This window comes from Papilio machaon, chromosome 20, assembly GCF_912999745.1.
Source record: "Papilio machaon chromosome 20, ilPapMach1.1, whole genome shotgun sequence".
Classification (NCBI taxonomy): Eukaryota; Metazoa; Arthropoda; class Insecta; order Lepidoptera; family Papilionidae; genus Papilio; species Papilio machaon.
The window spans coordinates 448,861-466,688 of record NC_060005.1 but is presented as its reverse complement, the minus strand read 5'-3'; the positions used below and the strand labels follow the sequence as shown (position 1 = coordinate 466,688).

General features: G+C 35.0%; 1 protein-coding gene across 1 annotated transcript in view; it reads left to right on the top strand.

Annotated features, from left to right (window-relative positions):
- LOC106721142 (microtubule-associated protein futsch) overlaps window positions 1–17,828 on the top strand; it is a 110,774-nt gene that overhangs the window by 62,357 nt on the left and 30,589 nt on the right. The window contains exons 3-8 of the mRNA XM_045682985.1: window positions 930–1,102; window positions 3,546–3,768; window positions 7,623–7,781; window positions 9,574–9,755; window positions 10,347–10,518; window positions 10,753–17,777. Coding sequence (XP_045538941.1) covers window positions 930–1,102; window positions 3,546–3,768; window positions 7,623–7,781; window positions 9,574–9,755; window positions 10,347–10,518; window positions 10,753–17,777 — 7,934 coding nt within the window. The remainder of the gene's footprint in view (window positions 1–929; window positions 1,103–3,545; window positions 3,769–7,622; window positions 7,782–9,573; window positions 9,756–10,346; window positions 10,519–10,752; window positions 17,778–17,828) is intronic.

Genomic DNA, 17,828 nt, shown 5'->3' with positions numbered 1-17,828 from the left:
ATATACCAATATCATAATGAGGAAAGATTTGTATTTTTGTATGTAACTAATAAACTCTAAAACTACTCGATTGATTTCAAAAATTCTTTAATCAATAGAAAGCTACATTATCATTTAGTAACATTATTCTACTATTCTCTATTATTTTAATTCTTCGCGGATGTATTTAGACGAAAGTATTTTTTTAAATTAATATTTTACGCGAAAAAATCACAAAATCAATTATAAAATAAACCGAAATAAATAACTGCCGCAGTACCATTCATTAATTACACATTAAAGATACCCTTAGCACAGATTTTACAATCAAAGTATCACTTACAATTCTGAGTACAGCTGTAAAACCTTAAGAACGACCCCTTAAAAATACAATATAATTACAAATTTGTTAAAACTTTACAAATATTTGTTAAAGAGGTTACTGTTGTTATAAAATAAAGTCTTGATAACCCTCGTAATACTCTTCACACACAAAGGGGCGTTTTGCACCCTTCAAGGTCGGTCCTATTATCTCGCGTAAGGGAGGGTGCGAAATAATAAAATTAATCTTGAAGTATACTTCAGTTCACTTTTTTAAGTATCCTAATCAAGAGTGTCAATTTATTACGATATTTTACAAGTATAATAAATCACTTTCTTTTTTTTTTCATGAAACATACTTATGAAGCAAAGATAGAACATATTCTAATTACTATAATATAAAAAATGAAACGACTCGTCTAATATTAGTATAATTAAAAAAAAATTAAAAAGAAATTAGGTACTTTAAATGGTCATTTTTTAAAATCTAGAGCATTTGAGATTAATTAAAGCTCTGTAATAAGTACTAGTGCTACGATATGGTTTTCGGGAACAGTCAAATGGTATCCAACGAGTCTTAAACATTAGGCTGTTGATGCTGAATTCTAATATAACATTTTCATTTGCAGGAGAGCGACTGATTCAATACGCATCAGAGAACCTGGTGACAGAGATCCTGATCCACCCACAGATGAACACGCTGATGCAGTGCATGCGCAACCTGCTCAGCTCTTTCACGCGCCACCGACACCTCGTGCACGCGGGGTACACTTTTGCGGGAAACGGCTCCTGGATTATGCAGGTACGTCGCTATAACAAAAGATAGGGAACTATTCATCAACACACCACCCATTGACGTCATCAAAAACAGTAGCGAACTATACGTAGTCGGGGTATACTTTCGCGAGGAACGGGTCATGGATTGTGTACACGTCACACTGCATGATGACGTCATCAGAACAAATGATAAACAATAGAAAACAAAATGTATTCAAGGTCGTCGGTAATCCAGCCTATTACAGTTAAAACTGACTAGGCTGTTGTCAACAATGCTGGCCTAGTGATTGACTGATTGAATTCACTAACATCTTTGGATTTCTTCGCATACATGGGTTCTCTTACAATATTATACATCACCATAACAACATCGTATATATTAAATTACACACCAAGGTCTTGTCTCTAGTAAGGCCGTAATAGTCACTTATTGGGAGAGACGATCTTTGGTTTCTGAGACCAATATCCATGTATCAAACATATTATTATCGCTTTTTTGGCAAAGATATTGAGAGTGGTGACATGTTTTATATATGTTTTGTCTCAGAAACCAACGATAAGTCATTTAATACCCTACTGCTTTATTCGTTATTTTTTGTTGCCTCATTAGTATAACATCGTGAAACTCTAGTGTTACATTATTATATCTAGAATCCAGACCTCTTACGTCGCTCGAGAGACTTTATAAGTTAAGAGAATTTCATATTTCGTAGTCCGGGACATTTTATTCGAACCACTTGAGACGGATCTTGAAGGAAAGTTTATATGTACAGCTGAAGAAGTGTATAAGAAAAAAGATGAACTAATATTATATGTTAATCCAAACTGAAAGCAGTCAAGTAGAAATGAACGATGAAATAAACTTTAATATTTATAATTAACTACAGTTAAAACAGTAATATATTTAAAGTTAAATTATAAAGAATCAAAATCACATCTTTTTTAACAGTTTTAAAGGGTGTTTCCCGTTGGGCCGATCGGCCTACCAATTCAATTGATTCAATCGGCCCAAGGGAATGACAATCCAGCCAGCTAGAGAAAAACTTAGAATATAGCGCATAATATTTGGCATTCATTTTTATTCTTTAATATCCTTTATTTGTTTGGTGATAAGGATATTTATATTCAAAAAAGTAACGTCGTTTTTCTCATAAGCTTCTATAAAATGATACTTTTTCACGCTATATATTCTAAATCCCGACACAACTCGTAAAGCTACAATACAATTTCCAAGCCGCGCTCGTTTACAGAACAAAAATGAAAAAGAACTCGCTCCATTCCCGTTTAAAATTTTATTTTATTCCATTCTCTTCAACAATTAACAATGTCCGTTCTCTGCGACCGTTTGTAGTTATTCATTTATTCTACAGTTCAAGTCGACGTTTGTATGTTAAATTTATAAAGTTGTGGTTGCAAATGAAGCAATGGATGTTGAATAGATAATATTATGTGATATTTAAATTTAAAGAAATAATCTCTTAATACAGTTTTATCACATAACTTAAGTAATTCTAATACTATTTTATTGGCTTTTAGGACCATGGTGAAAGTGTTAGTCTATCTTCAAAATGGTAAACTTACCGTAGGTTTCTGAGACTGAAATCTCTGTATAAAAAATATAATCATTCTTGTCATAATCTTTTACAAAACAGATATAACAATATGTTTTAAATGGAAATTTTGGTCTCAGAACTAACTAACGAATTTTCTTAGTACTTTTAAAAAATATGTATAATTATGTATCATTTAATAGGCAGTCTCAAATTAAACTGTCGCATAATTTTAATTACATTATGCCACAAGCCCATATCATTCGCCGCCATCTTTAATTTCCGCACTTCGAATAAACTGTTTAATTTGTAATATTTTTCACCTACGACACATAAAATATTTATTTAATAAGTTTACACATCTATTATATATATAAAAGAAAGTCGTGTTAGTTACACTATTTATAACTCAAGAACGGCTGAATCGATTTGACTGAAAATTGGTGGGCAGGTAGCTTAGAACCAGGAAACGGACATAGGATAATTTTTACCCCGTTTTCTATTTTTTATTCCGCGCGGACGGAGTCGCGGGTAAAAGCTAGTTACTTATAAATAAAATATAAGATTTATAAATAAGTAAAGTTAACATTTAAATGTAATATAACAGCAATCTTTTAATACACTTATTTTTAAATTAATAGTTAAGAACGGCTTAAGTCACATATGATCGGCACCGACTAGTTTCGGACCCGTCGGGGGTCCATCTTCAGGGTTAGTGTTTATTTGAGAACTTTGTGATCGCGTCGCGTCTCACATATCACAATGTCTCACGAAAGTTTAAACAATTTAGACTTATTTTAATCTAGCAAAATCGGTAAAACTTTTTAGCTCACATATTAGTTATCAGTTAGGCAAAGAGTTATATGACTTTAGTATATTCATTTTTATATATCTAAATGTATTTTTCCATTGTTTCAGGACGGGACATTCTCCCTCGCCGACTTTACTGACGCTTACCAAGAGAATGAAGTACAGCGAGTCATTCGCGCCTACGAAAACTCTATATCGATAACGATTCATTGCGCGGCCGCCGGCGAATGGGCCAAGCTGCCGCAGATGCCATTTGTGAAGCATTGCAAGATAAATGTTAACCCAACAGACATACTCGACTCTGGCTCTAAAGCCATCAAGGATTTTACTAGTAAGTACAAAGTACACCTAAAACTATTTCAGCCTAACAGAGTTCGTCGTTGTTGGAACGAAGTTCCTTATCGCGCGTTGTGACAGGGGGCTAGACGGAAAAAATTCTTACGAAAAGTTGTCACGACACTTTTTGCTATATCACCATGGCAACGACGTGTCAATATATAACGAAAATTCATAGAAATATAATGTACTTCTTGTGAAGACTTAAGTTTTTTATTCATAGAATAAACATTGATTCCTTCACTAATTAATTGAAAGGAACTTCGTTCCATCCGGGTGTCCCTTGACACCTCTCAAGTTTTTTTTCTTGCATGTTAGTCTTGTAATAAGAAACCGGTTCGGTAGTAATTTTAAAGTACATAAAAATGAAACTGATTTTAATTGACTTATTTACCATCTCCGAATTTAAGGTTCATTATTCAACATTATTCTATTATTTCTTTTGACTAAAATGATGTTTTTTTGCTAAACTAACCGCGGGATATCTGCTTAGTATAAACGTGACATGTTGATACAGACGGAGATACGGATTTACGATCGCATTTGATGTCACCGACATCGTAAACTGTCTATGGTTTATTTATAAGTAAAAGTTAAACGATACTTGTTATTGGAACTACGTTTCTCTTGTCATTTTATTATAATTCAATTAATCTTACTAATATTATAAATTAGAAAGTTTAGATGGATGGATGGTTGTTTAAAACGGCTAAAATAATTGCGTTGAAATTTTGTATAGATGTTGAAAATAGTCTGGAAGAACACATAGGCTACAAATTAAGTTTTTTTTTTTAATACCGCGCGGACGGAATCTCTAGCAACAGCTAGTACAAAATATAAGTTGTTGTAAAGTGTAACATTACACATGAAAATTAACTATATTTATTAAATGTAATATAATAAAAAATTCCACAGTGAAAATAAATAAAAAAATAGATATAGAGAAATTGTTTCAAGAAATAACAAACTATTGAGAAAAACTAACAACTCTATTTCATATTCGATTTTTTAATGTACAAAGGATATTAAATAAAAAATAACTATAGTACAAAAACCTTTGTAGATTTAATAGAAATATTTTTAATGAGCAAACTTGTACGTCTTCGTTAACAAAGTTCTGTTAGCGAATGTACCGGACCGTACAAAATATTCTTTTGAATGTACGCTTAACTTTAAAAGTGATAAAAAGAAATTAACGAAGGAAAAATTAACAACACAAAATACCTTGACTGTTATAACAATTGTCTAAAATCACTTCTATTTGAAACTTATTATCATGAAATTCGATTGACGTTATACTTGTATGAAAATGTAGAGAAATGGTAGAAAGATGACTTTTATAGTAGGAAACCACCAACCGCCTTTAGTTAGAGCCGACTTTACCCACTTGTAAACTTTGACGTCGCTATTCGCGTATGTTGAACTACTCAAAACACCGCATAACAAACTTCACAACACGGTACCAAAGTTGTAATTGCTTTTACTTAACGAATAGGTATTATGAAACAATTTTCAACACATCAACATAATTTCTACGGTACTTGGGGATTTTCGAATATTTCTCTTTAAACTTTTTTTAAAATTATTTGTGGCCAGTAATATTTTTTTTAAAACTCACCAATATGTTATTTGATGAGGGAATATTTTCACCAGTATCATAAATTTAATTAAATTAATTAACCTAAGTTCTAATTAAGCTTCACTTTAATTAAGTCTCAAATCTACGTACACAAGGTTAGGGCTGTAGGGTTGGCGGTCGACCTAGATGTGCGCTAGGGCTACCTATGGCTTAATTAACAACCCCTGACATACCTAAGCTGATAGCGTCCTTTACTACTTACGTATATACGTCGCCTAGACTTTAATTTGCCTACGCTTCGTAGACCAAATTGAACATACTGTATATACTTAAAATTTAAAAACTAGCATATACAAAATATTTTTATGATTGTACGAAATACACTAAATAATATAGTCTCATTGTCATCCTGTCTGGTTGTCGGTGGCTCAGGGGTTAAGCACATATATTTAACAGTTAATAAATAAATAAATAAATAACTGCTTTAAAATATTAATAATTTAATTAATCTATCTATATCTATATATATAAAAGAAAGTCGTATTAGTTACACTATTTATAACTTAAGAACGGCTGAATCGATTTGACTGAAAATTAGTGGACAGGTAGCTTAGAACTAGGAAACGGACATAGAATAATTTTTACCCCGTTTTCTATTTTTTTTATTCCGCGCGGACGGAGTCGCGGGTAAAAGCTAGTTTAATATATTAATAATACAAGCAATTCACCCCCTTCTTACACAAATCCTCTTCCAAGCAATCCATACTTTCTCCGGTCTCTACCTTTGCTATTTTGTATCTCATTTCTTTCTTAAAAAAATAAAACTTATAGTTTCAAAACTTAAGTAATCGTATATTTCTGATACCAAAATCTGCGTTTAAAACATATTGCTATTTCTGTTCTGTTAAAGATAATTATAGGTATGACATTTTATAAAGACATTTTCGTCTCAGAAACCAACGTTAAGTTACATATGTAACTATTCTATAGAATGGTAAAAATAAATTGAGAAATCACAAAGACGTATGTTCAATAAAGTTTGAATTTAAATCAGATTTAGTTCAATGAAGTGCAGCGCTTTTGATTGCATCGCTCGAGAGAAGACGAATGTGGAAGTACAATAGAAATGCTACGAGATGTAAAATGAAAGGTTTATTATTTTCTATCTTGATATATTTTGTTCATCTAATTTATATACGAAGCAATATATTACTAATAATTTCGATAGAAGCATGGTTCTAGTATTATCCTTTTTTTCAAAACTATTTCGACGAATAACTTAAAGTAGGAATACGAGTTTATCCCAAGTTAAGATATAAATGTGTCTTGAACGATAGAATACTGAAAATAGGAAAATGATTGTTTATTTTGGTTAATTCTGTATTCATTAATTTTCAATTTTAACGTCGGTGGCTCAGGGATTAAACACTTGACTTGCAATCTCCAGGTCCTGAGTTCCAAATCCCGCCATGTATTTTTAGAATTTCGATTTACATACATATGTACATTTTATCCCGTTCTTACTATGAAGGAAAACATCGTGATGCAACCTGCATCTAAGAAGAAATTCAAAGATATGTGTGAAGTCAACTTGCACTGAACCAGCGTAGTTGATATGACCTATGGCCTAGTCACCCCTTACTTAGGGTAGGCTCCGAGCCCCTCAGGAGGGACGTATTGTAACCTGATGGTGAATTTTAGCGCCACTAAATAAGTATAACATAACTTCCACAAAATGTCTTCCAATAGCCAATTTAAATCGAAAACGAAATTTTATCCCCTTCAATTATTTCATGTTAACTTGGCCCATGAGTCGTAGTAACAAAGTTTTGAGAAGGGAACTGTGAAATAACAGAACAATAAGCCATTGTGCTGCGGCGCGTTGAATGGAATATAATTCGAGTTTCGTCGAGAGATCTTTTATTAAAGTTGTTTCAAACAAAGTGCAATTATCCCCATACATCGCCTTAGCCATAAAATGAGCTGATTTTAATAATATAGGTAGTTCAGTCGAGAATTTGTTTTGTCTACATCACTACGAGCATCTTTATTTAGAAAATGATTGTCTTAAATCTAAATACATCACATCATGAATGATGAACTATTTTCAAATAATCTAAGTCAATGTCTGAGACAATGTTGAAGCAAAACAAGCTCTAATTCTTAAATTGATCTTTTACCAAACGCTTAATGTATACAGTACTACGAGTTTATATCTACACATAGCGCATCTTTGTCATGTTTTAACTGTATTATCTTCCGTGTCGCAGCTTACCTGGAACCCTACATAGTGCCGGCGAGCCTGGAGCAGCTGCTGGTTTCGAGCGACGTGGTGGGCAACATCCGCTTTAGCCATCCCACGCTGTACGTCTTCCCCGGAGGACAGGGCGACGCTGCGCTCTTCGGAATTAACGGATTCAACATGCTAGGTAATATATGTCTCATAAATACCTTCAATTAATACGCTGGAACCTAAATCAAGAACTAATTTGTTGGATAAAGTAGCGTATCACGGATTATTATATGGCGAGGTGGTCAGTTATTGGCGCCTCAGTTGAAGGACAATCCACTACTAATTGTATCAATCCATGAATTGATCCAACGGGCGTTAAAACGGGGAATAGAAAAACTCTGTGTACCTAAGTAAATACAGCTTCTTCATTTTTTTCACCCTTTAGTCCATTCAATACTTTACATTATTTCTTTAGTTGTTCCCTTTTTATTACGGGGATGCTAAGTATAAAGTCGGATTTTAAATTTTGCTACGACATCTCATCTTCAGCAACACAAATAAAAAAGTATCTCGTGTCACTTAGCAGCCCGCTTTCTACGACCTCGGCCGGCTCTCGATACTTGTCCCGCAGCCAATTCCAATACTGCATTGACAAAAAGATCTCATTATCCGGCCCTTAGCTGCCAAGGGATGGACATTTATAAAGCTAATAGCTAAACTCTTATTAAATTTATTTGTATCAAGGAAAATTAAGTAATTCTTGCAAAGATTTGAACATGCTATTAATATTTAAAAAAAAACTGTTATTCAAATTACCTGAATCTACTCTCTTCGTAAAGGGTCAAGCGACCAAAAATTAACTTATGGACCTAGTATATTAGATTTTGAAAACTTTATCATTTGTTGTCATTTTTTTATTATATAAAAAATCGGTAACAGACGCGTTGAACAAAACCGTCATTAGCTCAAAATTGAATAAACAAAAACATCCTAGGTGCTGCAGACACTGGCTGGCAAAAAGCCAATAATGCCAATAAAAAATACAGAAAAAAATCAACACTCCCCCTGCAGAATAAAATTACGATAACTTACATTATCTGTAATATTATGGCGGGAACTTTTTAAACTTTTTCATATTATATACCGTTCTTTGCACAAAATTTCCTCGGGCGTATATTTTAATTAGTGAAAACTATAAAAGTTGCCCCACAATTTACTCGTTACCCTAAAAGCGGGTTGCAATTACAATTTCTCTGAGCACTAATTTGCACGCTTACAAAATGTTAATTATTCAACCCTAAAATAACCAAGCTATTGTGGATAATCATAATTTTGTACTGGTTAGTTTACAAATTAACTTACAAAACAATGTGGCTAATTGCCATCAGTAGCCTGGAGAAAAGGCGAGTAAAATACCAGTGTGTTGTTTGAATTTTTTTATTACTCCAGAAAAGATATAAAGCTCTATCGATTAAATAATAATTCAATCAAACACGTGGATATTTGTAAAAAGAAAAAGCGCACCAGATTCTGTTTTGTTTAATTTTTTTCTTTAATCATACGTCAGAGTTGTGTCGCTGTAACGCCATTTTGAATTCGATTTCATGGTAATTTTTTATTTGCAATCTACTGGTTATGCCGTCAAATGGTTCAATTTTTTTGTCAGAAAAAGAAGTAGATTGTGAAAGAGGGAGAAGTTGGCAAATGTCATTACTTATCTCTTTATGTAGTTATTCTCAGGCTGTTGAAGAAAAAATAACATTATAACCGCATTTTAAACACATAGAAGGCACAAACTTGGTATAAAAGTGTGGCAAAAGGAACCTAACTATTAACGACCATATATCTCCTATTTAGCCTTAGTTAACCACGATTATTAACCACTAATTGTGATGAAGTGATTAGATCACCCCTAAGCCCTAGGTTAGACTCCAGCCCCACGGTGTGGACAGATGTAATACGACAATATGTTGTACTGAACATTTCAGTCGATGGAGGGTTCTCGCGCAAGGCATGCTGGTGGGATTTCGCGCGCCACCTAGATCGGCTGGATGCTGTGCTGCTGACTCGCCTCAACAACTGCTCGGCGGCCGGCATGGCAGCCGTGCTACGTCGCAAGGCCACCGCCAACGTCTACCCGCAGATTGGACACTTCTTCTGCAACCTAGAAGTAAGTACAGTATGCTCCGACAATAAATAACAATAGCTTATTAGCGCCCCCTTTTTAAAAAGACGGAACTATGCATATGTGTAAAACTACTACACTGTAAATATTCAAATGTGATCTCTATGGCCTTTTCCCACTCACGTTTTCATCGGTCGGCACACAAGGTTTTATAAAACTGAAAGTTTTGGCTTAAGTTTTTACGGCCGACTGCCTGCTTGTCGCCAGCCTTCCAATAGGGCTTTAACTTGTAACTATTAACTTTAACTTGTAACTATTATATATCAATACATAGTATAAAACAAAGTCGCTTTCGCTGTATGTCCGTATGTATGCTTAGATCTTTAAAACTACGCAACGGATTTTGACGCGTTTTTTTTTAATAGATAGAGTGATTCTTAAGGAAGGTTTGTATGTATAATAAATGCATAATATAGTAGAGAAACACTGATAAATTTAAAGGTTTCTAATGTGAACGCTATGAACGTTGTGTATAAGGACATTCTGTAGTAGGTATATTTTGCATTGCACCCGTGCGAAGCCGGGGCGGGTCACTAGTAGTAACATAAAATACATTTTATTTTATGCTAATTCCAGGAGCGGCGAGCTGTGACAAGTCCCGATGGCGACAAGGACACCGATCCTCTACTTGTCTCTCTCTTGCAAGAGGGCTCCGACATGATGGCAGACCTACGACATATTAACCTGAAACCACAACACTGCTACCGAAGCCCCGATCCCATAAACTTGTACCATAAAGTTGGTCATGGTAAGTTGTACTATTGTCATATCAAATCATTCTAACACTTTCAAGCGATTGCAACAATGTGCGATATCTTATTTCTACTCCCAAAAACATTATCGTATCTGAATACTGATCCCTATTACAAATTCATTTAATTTCCTTTTTCGTATTGAATGCCTAATACGACTCATATCTCTTGTATTGCTGTGAACTAAGAAGACTACTGAATAAATTAAGAAACATGTTTCTTGTTCGCAGGTACTCTTGACATGTACGTACTGAATCCGTCCAAGGACTCGAAACACGTTCGTGAATTCCTAAAGCGATGGCACAGTAGTGAACAAAAGCTATTTGAAGGGGCTAGTGTGTCAGGACAATTTAACTTTCCCATTCCTAATTTAGTGTCTATATGTGCTTTACTCGTGTGGCGTCCTGCTAATCCCGATGATACGATAACTAGAATAATGTTCCCCGGTTCTACGCCACAACATAAAATATTCGAAGGCCTCGAAAAATTAAAACACTTGGAGATTCTTCAACATCCCACGTGCACCGGCCGCCAGATGACGACTGCCGCCGTCCCGGCACCCGCTCCTGTCGTAGCTCCCGTCGCACCAACGGCAGTGTCCGTGATCAAAACGAAACAAGTAAAAAGTAAAGAAAGAAGTATTATTACAGAAACGAAGGCAAAAGAAGAAAAAATACACGAAACGGAACAGACAAAAATTAGGACAATCAAAGATGTTGATTCTAAAAACTTAATTGATAACAAGTTATTAAATGAATTGGTTGATGGCGAAGATAAAAAAATTGAATCGGTTTTGCAAGAAGCAATCGCTACAAGGATGGATTCTAAATTAGACGACAAATTCGCTCAATATGAAAGCACCGTTGTTGATGGCTTACCGAAAAAGAGGGACACTAAAAAGAAAGAGAAGCCCATAGATAAAAAGGCTAAACGAACCGATGATAATAAAGAGTCACTAGCAAAAACGGCTGATCTTAAAAAAGTGGAAACCGAAACAAAAATAAAACCAGATGGTAAGAAAAAATCTGAGCTAAAAGCAAAGCCTGAAATGCCAAGTACAATCAGTAAAAGTAAAATTAGTCACAGAACAACTCAAAAGAAGGTAACGTCTGCAATAAGCGATAAACGTACTGCTTTAGACGACAAAAAATCACCTCCTACGACACCGAAGAAATCGATTGAATCGAAGTCAATTACGAATATTATAAGCAAAGACAAAGTGAAAGGTAAGACTAGACGACAAAGCCCAATTACTACACCTGCAAAAAGCGTCAAAGAAGCTAGCAACCGCAGAGTTGTCGAATCTAAGTACAAACAATCATCTCCGAAGAGAGATATTCCTCAAAAGACTTCCGATAAAAAGGAAATGAAACCTAAGCGCGAACCTATTTCTCGACGGCCAAGGCCACTAGGTTCCCCCATCAAAGGTTTAAAGTCTATGAAAAGCCCCACAAAAGCTGTCAAGACAACTAAGAGTGATACTGCAAAATTAAAGGGGTTACAGAGAGTAAATTATGAAGATATATTAAAAGACGCTAAAAAATCCGACGAAGATACATCTAAATCACTTGACGATATAAAACAACAAGAACTGGACGAAAGAGAAGAACAGGAAATTGTAAGAGAAATTGAAGCTGTATTTAATAGAGATAGCGAAGCTGAAGAAAAAATAGAATACGTTGGACGTTCAGATATAGAAAAGATTACGTGCCTCATAGACGATACAAAAACAGACGTGCCTCCTGATACTGAGTTTGAAGAGGAATATTTGATAATAGAAAAGGAAGAAGTTGATCAATATACCGAAGATTCTATTTTAGAACAGGAGCTAAGTCCAGTAAAAGACACAGATCTTATGAAGCATTTAAAAGACAAAGAAGAATCTGAAAAGAAAAAAGAGGATTTAACTAGCCAAGTTAAAATACCATCGAAAATAGATACAGAGAAAATGACCAAAGAGGAAGTCAAACATGATTCAAAAGAACATTCTGAAAGTTTAGAAGAAAAACAAGATATTAGCAGTGAAAAGAAAACAACGGATAGTAAAAGTGGACTTTTGAAAGCCAAAGACTCACTAGATCTTAATATTGTACAAGAGTCACAACCAGATGAAAAAATTTCAACTACGGTGGAATCAGGGGCTACCACGGCGCCTACTTTGCCTGAAGATGAACGTATAACTTTAGACGAAATAAAGGAAGATCAGCATGTTGAAGAAAAGTATATTAGAGAAGAAACCAAGGAAATGCATGTGCCACAACCATTTATTGACAGTAAACCACCAGTATCTGAAAGAATCCCCATTAAGGAACCGCAACCAGTTCCTCTCAGAGACGTTGTAAAAACGCCTGATGAAGTTGCTGACCTTCCCTTGCACGAAGAGGTAGACTATAGAACATTTGATGAAAAGAAAACACCAATTGAAGAAAACGTGTTTAAACAAAAGATAGATTTAGATTTACAGAAAGATTTGAAAGTTCCTAAAGATCTTCCAATTAAAGACGCATTGTCTAGAACCATACAGGATGATGTTGTCATTAAGACGATTGAACGTCCATCTCATCCCGAAATAGTTACTGTAACGCCAGGTTCAGCGCCCGAGTCCCCGATGTATCATGATCAAACAAAAGTTTCAATGATTCCAGGAAAAGATTTGGAACCAGTCAAAGAATATGATGATAATGAATATATTTACGGCCAGTACACGGAACAATTACGAGAAACTCATATTACAACTTTGGATTCTCCAATAAAAGACGAAGTAAGAACTATTGATGATACTCAACCTGTATCAGAAAAAATACCTTCAATACCTGAGGATGTGGAAAAAGAAATTGAGGAAGAACATAAACTGGAAACATTAGAGAAACCTCCCCTTAGCCCTAAGGATGTGGAGCGGATAGTAGCAGACGTAGCACAAGTCCTCAAATCAGATAAAAGTCTAGATGAACTGATAGCAGAAAAATCACCCATATTTCGAAAATCTCCAGAAGGTATTAAGAAATTGGACGAAACACAATATAAGGAAATATCTCCAATGAGATCACTTACATCTGAAGATGTTAGTGACATATCTGACAAAACAGTGTTGAGCGATGAAAAGAAAGTGAAACATGATCTAAAACTTGATACAGAAGTGAGTAGTAGTACTCTTATGGAAAGTGAAGTAAAAAAACCACATCTTAAACAACAAAAGTTAGAGAATGGCGAATCCGAAAAACATTTAAGTGACATCATTGATGAAAAGCAAGAAAAACGATTGAGTATAACATTAGATTCCGCTAAAACTTTGGAAAAGTTAGAGGAAAAACTAGCAGATTTAAAAAAGAAAGAAGACAACATCCAAAAAGAGCTACAGTCAAAAGAAGGTATTGTAGAGAGAAAAGAATCACAAGTAGTAACCACCATCGATTCACATTTAAAGAGTCAAGATAAAACATCAGAGTCACTTCTCGAAGAAGTTTTTGAAGTAGAACTTTCTTCTGAGAAGGTGACCGACTTTGATCGAAAATCCGAAGACAGACGCCCAACTGAACAAGACAAAAAAGTTCTCTTAACACCGACATCGTTAGAAATTTCATCAGAAATTAAAAAAGGGAGGGACAGCTCAGAAAGAAGTATTGAATTCAAAGAAAAACCAAAAATATCGGACTCAGACGACGATCAAAAAATGGATGTCAGCGAGGAAAATTTATCAGCAAGTAATATCATTTCTGACAAACTTGACGAAAAGCAAGTAAGTTTAGAAAAAGATAGTATTGTACAAGAATATTATGACAAAGTGTTACCTTTTGATGGAGGTACTACTTTTGATGATTTGGATGATACAGAGAATTATACCGACAAGTTACAAATGATTACACGAAAATGTCTTGGAACAGAAATGAAAATGCTTGGGTTGGTCGATGATATGGAACACGATCACCATGTTCTAGGTTACAAAGAAATTTCGCAGCCAATCAAAACTGACAATGAATCTTTAAAAATTGTTCTCAAAGATCTAATTACATATGGAGAACCTGAATGCATTGAGACAGTTAAAGATTGTGTAATTACGACAAAACATCTTACAGTTCAACGAAATATTGTAACTAAGATAATCAAAACAAAGTACAGCAATAAGAATGGTTTGTTAGTCAAATTAAAGACCTTAAAAACTACAGTCACTAAAGACAAACAGCCGGATGGTTCTTTTATAACTAACGTTGATACCAATATTTATATCTCCGATGTTATATCTATGAGAGATAAAGTCGAAAAACCTAATTTAAATGAATTATGTGAAAATATTATAGACGATGTTAAATCATCAATAACTCATACAGATGTGCCTAGTCGAATAATAAGCGAAAAAGAGGCGGAGAATTTATTAAAAGAACTTGTTCAGATTAGTGAACCTGAAGAATATGAAATAAGTGGTGTAAAAACTATTACTATAAATAATACAACAATTTACCGCACAATTATGACGAAAATAACAAAAACCATGTATTTCCATGAAAAAGTTTCTACTTTCAAAGTTATGATAAATACTTCTACTACAGTTATCGATAAAACTCCAGAGGGGTCAACAAGTTCAAAACACGAACAAAGTATAGCAATAGCAGATATAAATAAAGAGTTGGAGGAACTTAAAGGTTTTCTAATACAGAACAGCGAAAACAGAAAATACGAAGAGTTGCTACCACTAGGCGAACCAATTATATCAGAAACTAAAGAAATGACAGTTGTAACAAAAAATACAATAACTATAAGGCAAAAAATAATAACAACGACGGTAAAACAAGCACTTATGCATGTAAGTCTAAAAGTCTTTAAATGGACGGTAACAGAAGTTAAAACTGATGAATATCCAAATGGATCGGCAGTAACAAAACGAAGGCAACACATTTCTTACCATCAAAAATTAAGCGAAGAAAGAAAAATAAAAACATTTATAGATCCACAAACAGAAAAGGATGAATCGATATCTCTCGATAGGAAAGAAAAGGTTGAAAAACCAGTTCCAAGTGCTGTTGATGAAAAACCATCTGTTGACGCACTTGAGAGGGAGAAAACGCCAAGCCCTGTTGATAAGATGGACAAGGTCGAAATACCAGTTCCGACTGTAGTAAATGAAAGACAATTTATTAAAAAGCTTGAAATAGACAAAACGCTAATTCCTCACGATGAGGAAGAAAAGGCTGAAAAGCCAAGTGCTACTGATGAAAAACTGACTGTTGACACACTTGAGAAGGAGAAAACGCCAAGCCCTGTTGATAAGATGGACAAAGTTGAATTACCAGCTGTGACTGCAGTTGATGAAAAAGAAACTATTGACAAACTTGAGAAAGAGAAAACACCAAGCCCAGTTGACAAGATGGACAAGGTTGAGAAACTTGATCCAAGTGCTGTTGGTAAAAAACCATCTGTTGACACACTTGAGAAGGAAAAAACGCCAAGCCCTGTTGATAAGATGGACAAGGTTGAGAAACTTGATCCAAGGGCTGTAGGTGAAGAACAAATTAATGACAAACTTGAAAAAGACAAAACATCAAGTCCTCTCGATAAGGAAGAAAAGGTTGAAAAGCCAGTTCCAAGTGCTGTTGATGAAAAACCATCTGTTGACACACTTGAGAAAGAGAAAACACCAAGCCCTGTTGATAAGATGGACAAGGTTGAATTACCAGCTGTGACTGCAGTTGATGAAAAACTAACTATTGACAAACTTGAAAAAGACAAAACGCCCAGTCCTCTCGATAAGGAAGAAAAGGTTGAAAAGCCAGTTCCAAGTGCTGTTGATGAAAAACTGACTATTGTCACACTTGAGAAGGAGAAAACGCCAAGCCCTGTTGATAAGATGGACAAGGTTGAATTACCAGTTTCAACTGCAGTAGATGAAAAACAAATTATTGACAAACTTGAAAAAGACAAAACGCCAAGTCCTCTGGATAAGGAAGAAAAGGTTGAAAAGCCAGTTCCAAGTGCTGTTGATGAAAAACCATCTGTTGACACACTTGAGAAGGAAAAAACGCCAAGCCCTGTTGATAAGATGGACAAGGTTGAATTACCAGCTGTGACTGCAGTTGATGAAAAACTAACTATTGACAAACTTGAAAAAGACAAAACGCCCAGTCCTCTCGATAAGGAAGAAAAGGTTGAAAAGCCAGTTCCAAGTGCTGTTGATGAAAAACCATCTGTTGACACACTTGAGAAAGAGAAAACACCAAGCCCTATCGATAAGATGGACAAGAAAGAAATACCAATTTCAACTGCAGTAGATGAAAAACAAATTATTGACAAACTTGAAAAAGACAAAACGCCAAGTCCTCTCGATAAGGAAGAAAAGGTTGAAAAGCCAGTTCCAAGTGCTGTTGATGAAAAACTGACTATTGTCACACTTGAGAAGGAGAAAACGCCAAGCCCTGTTGATAAGATGGACAAGAAAGAAATACCAGCTGTGACTGCAGTTGATGAAAAACTAACTATTGACAAACTTGAAAAAGACAAAACACCAAGTCCTCTCGATAAGGAAGAAAAGGTTGAAAAGCCAGTTCGAAGTGCTGTTGATGAAATACCATCTGTTGACACACTTGAGAAAGAGAAAACACCAAGCCCTGTCGATAAGATGGACAAGGTTGAATTACCAGCTGTGACTGCAGTTGATGAAAAACTAACTATTGACAAACTTGAAAAAGACAAAACGCCGAGTCCTCTCGATAAGGAAGAAAAGGTTGAAAAGCCAGTTCCAAGTGCTGTTGATGAAAAACTGACTATTGTCACACTTGAGAAGGAGAAAACGCCAAGCCCTGTTGATAAGATGGACAAGGTTGAATTACCAGTTTCAACTGCAGTAGATGAAAAACAAATTATTGACAAACTTGAAAAAGACAAAACGCCAAGTCCTCTGGATAAGGAAGAAAAGGTTGAAAAGCCAGTTCCAAGTGCTGTTGATGAAAAACCATCTGTTGACACACTTGAGAAGGAAAAAACGCCAAGCCCTGTTGATAAGATGGACAAGGTTGAATTACCAGCTGTGACTGCAGTTGATGAAAAACTAACTATTGACAAACTTGAAAAAGACAAAACGCCCAGTCCTCTCGATAAGGAAGAAAAGGTTGAAAAGCCAGTTCCAAGTGCTGTTGATGAAAAACCATCTGTTGACACACTTGAGAAAGAGAAAACACCAAGCCCTATCGATAAGATGGACAAGAAAGAAATACCAATTTCAACTGCAGTAGATGAAAAACAAATTATTGACAAACTTGAAAAAGACAAAACGCCAAGTCCTCTCGATAAGGAAGAAAAGGTTGAAAAGCCAGTTCCA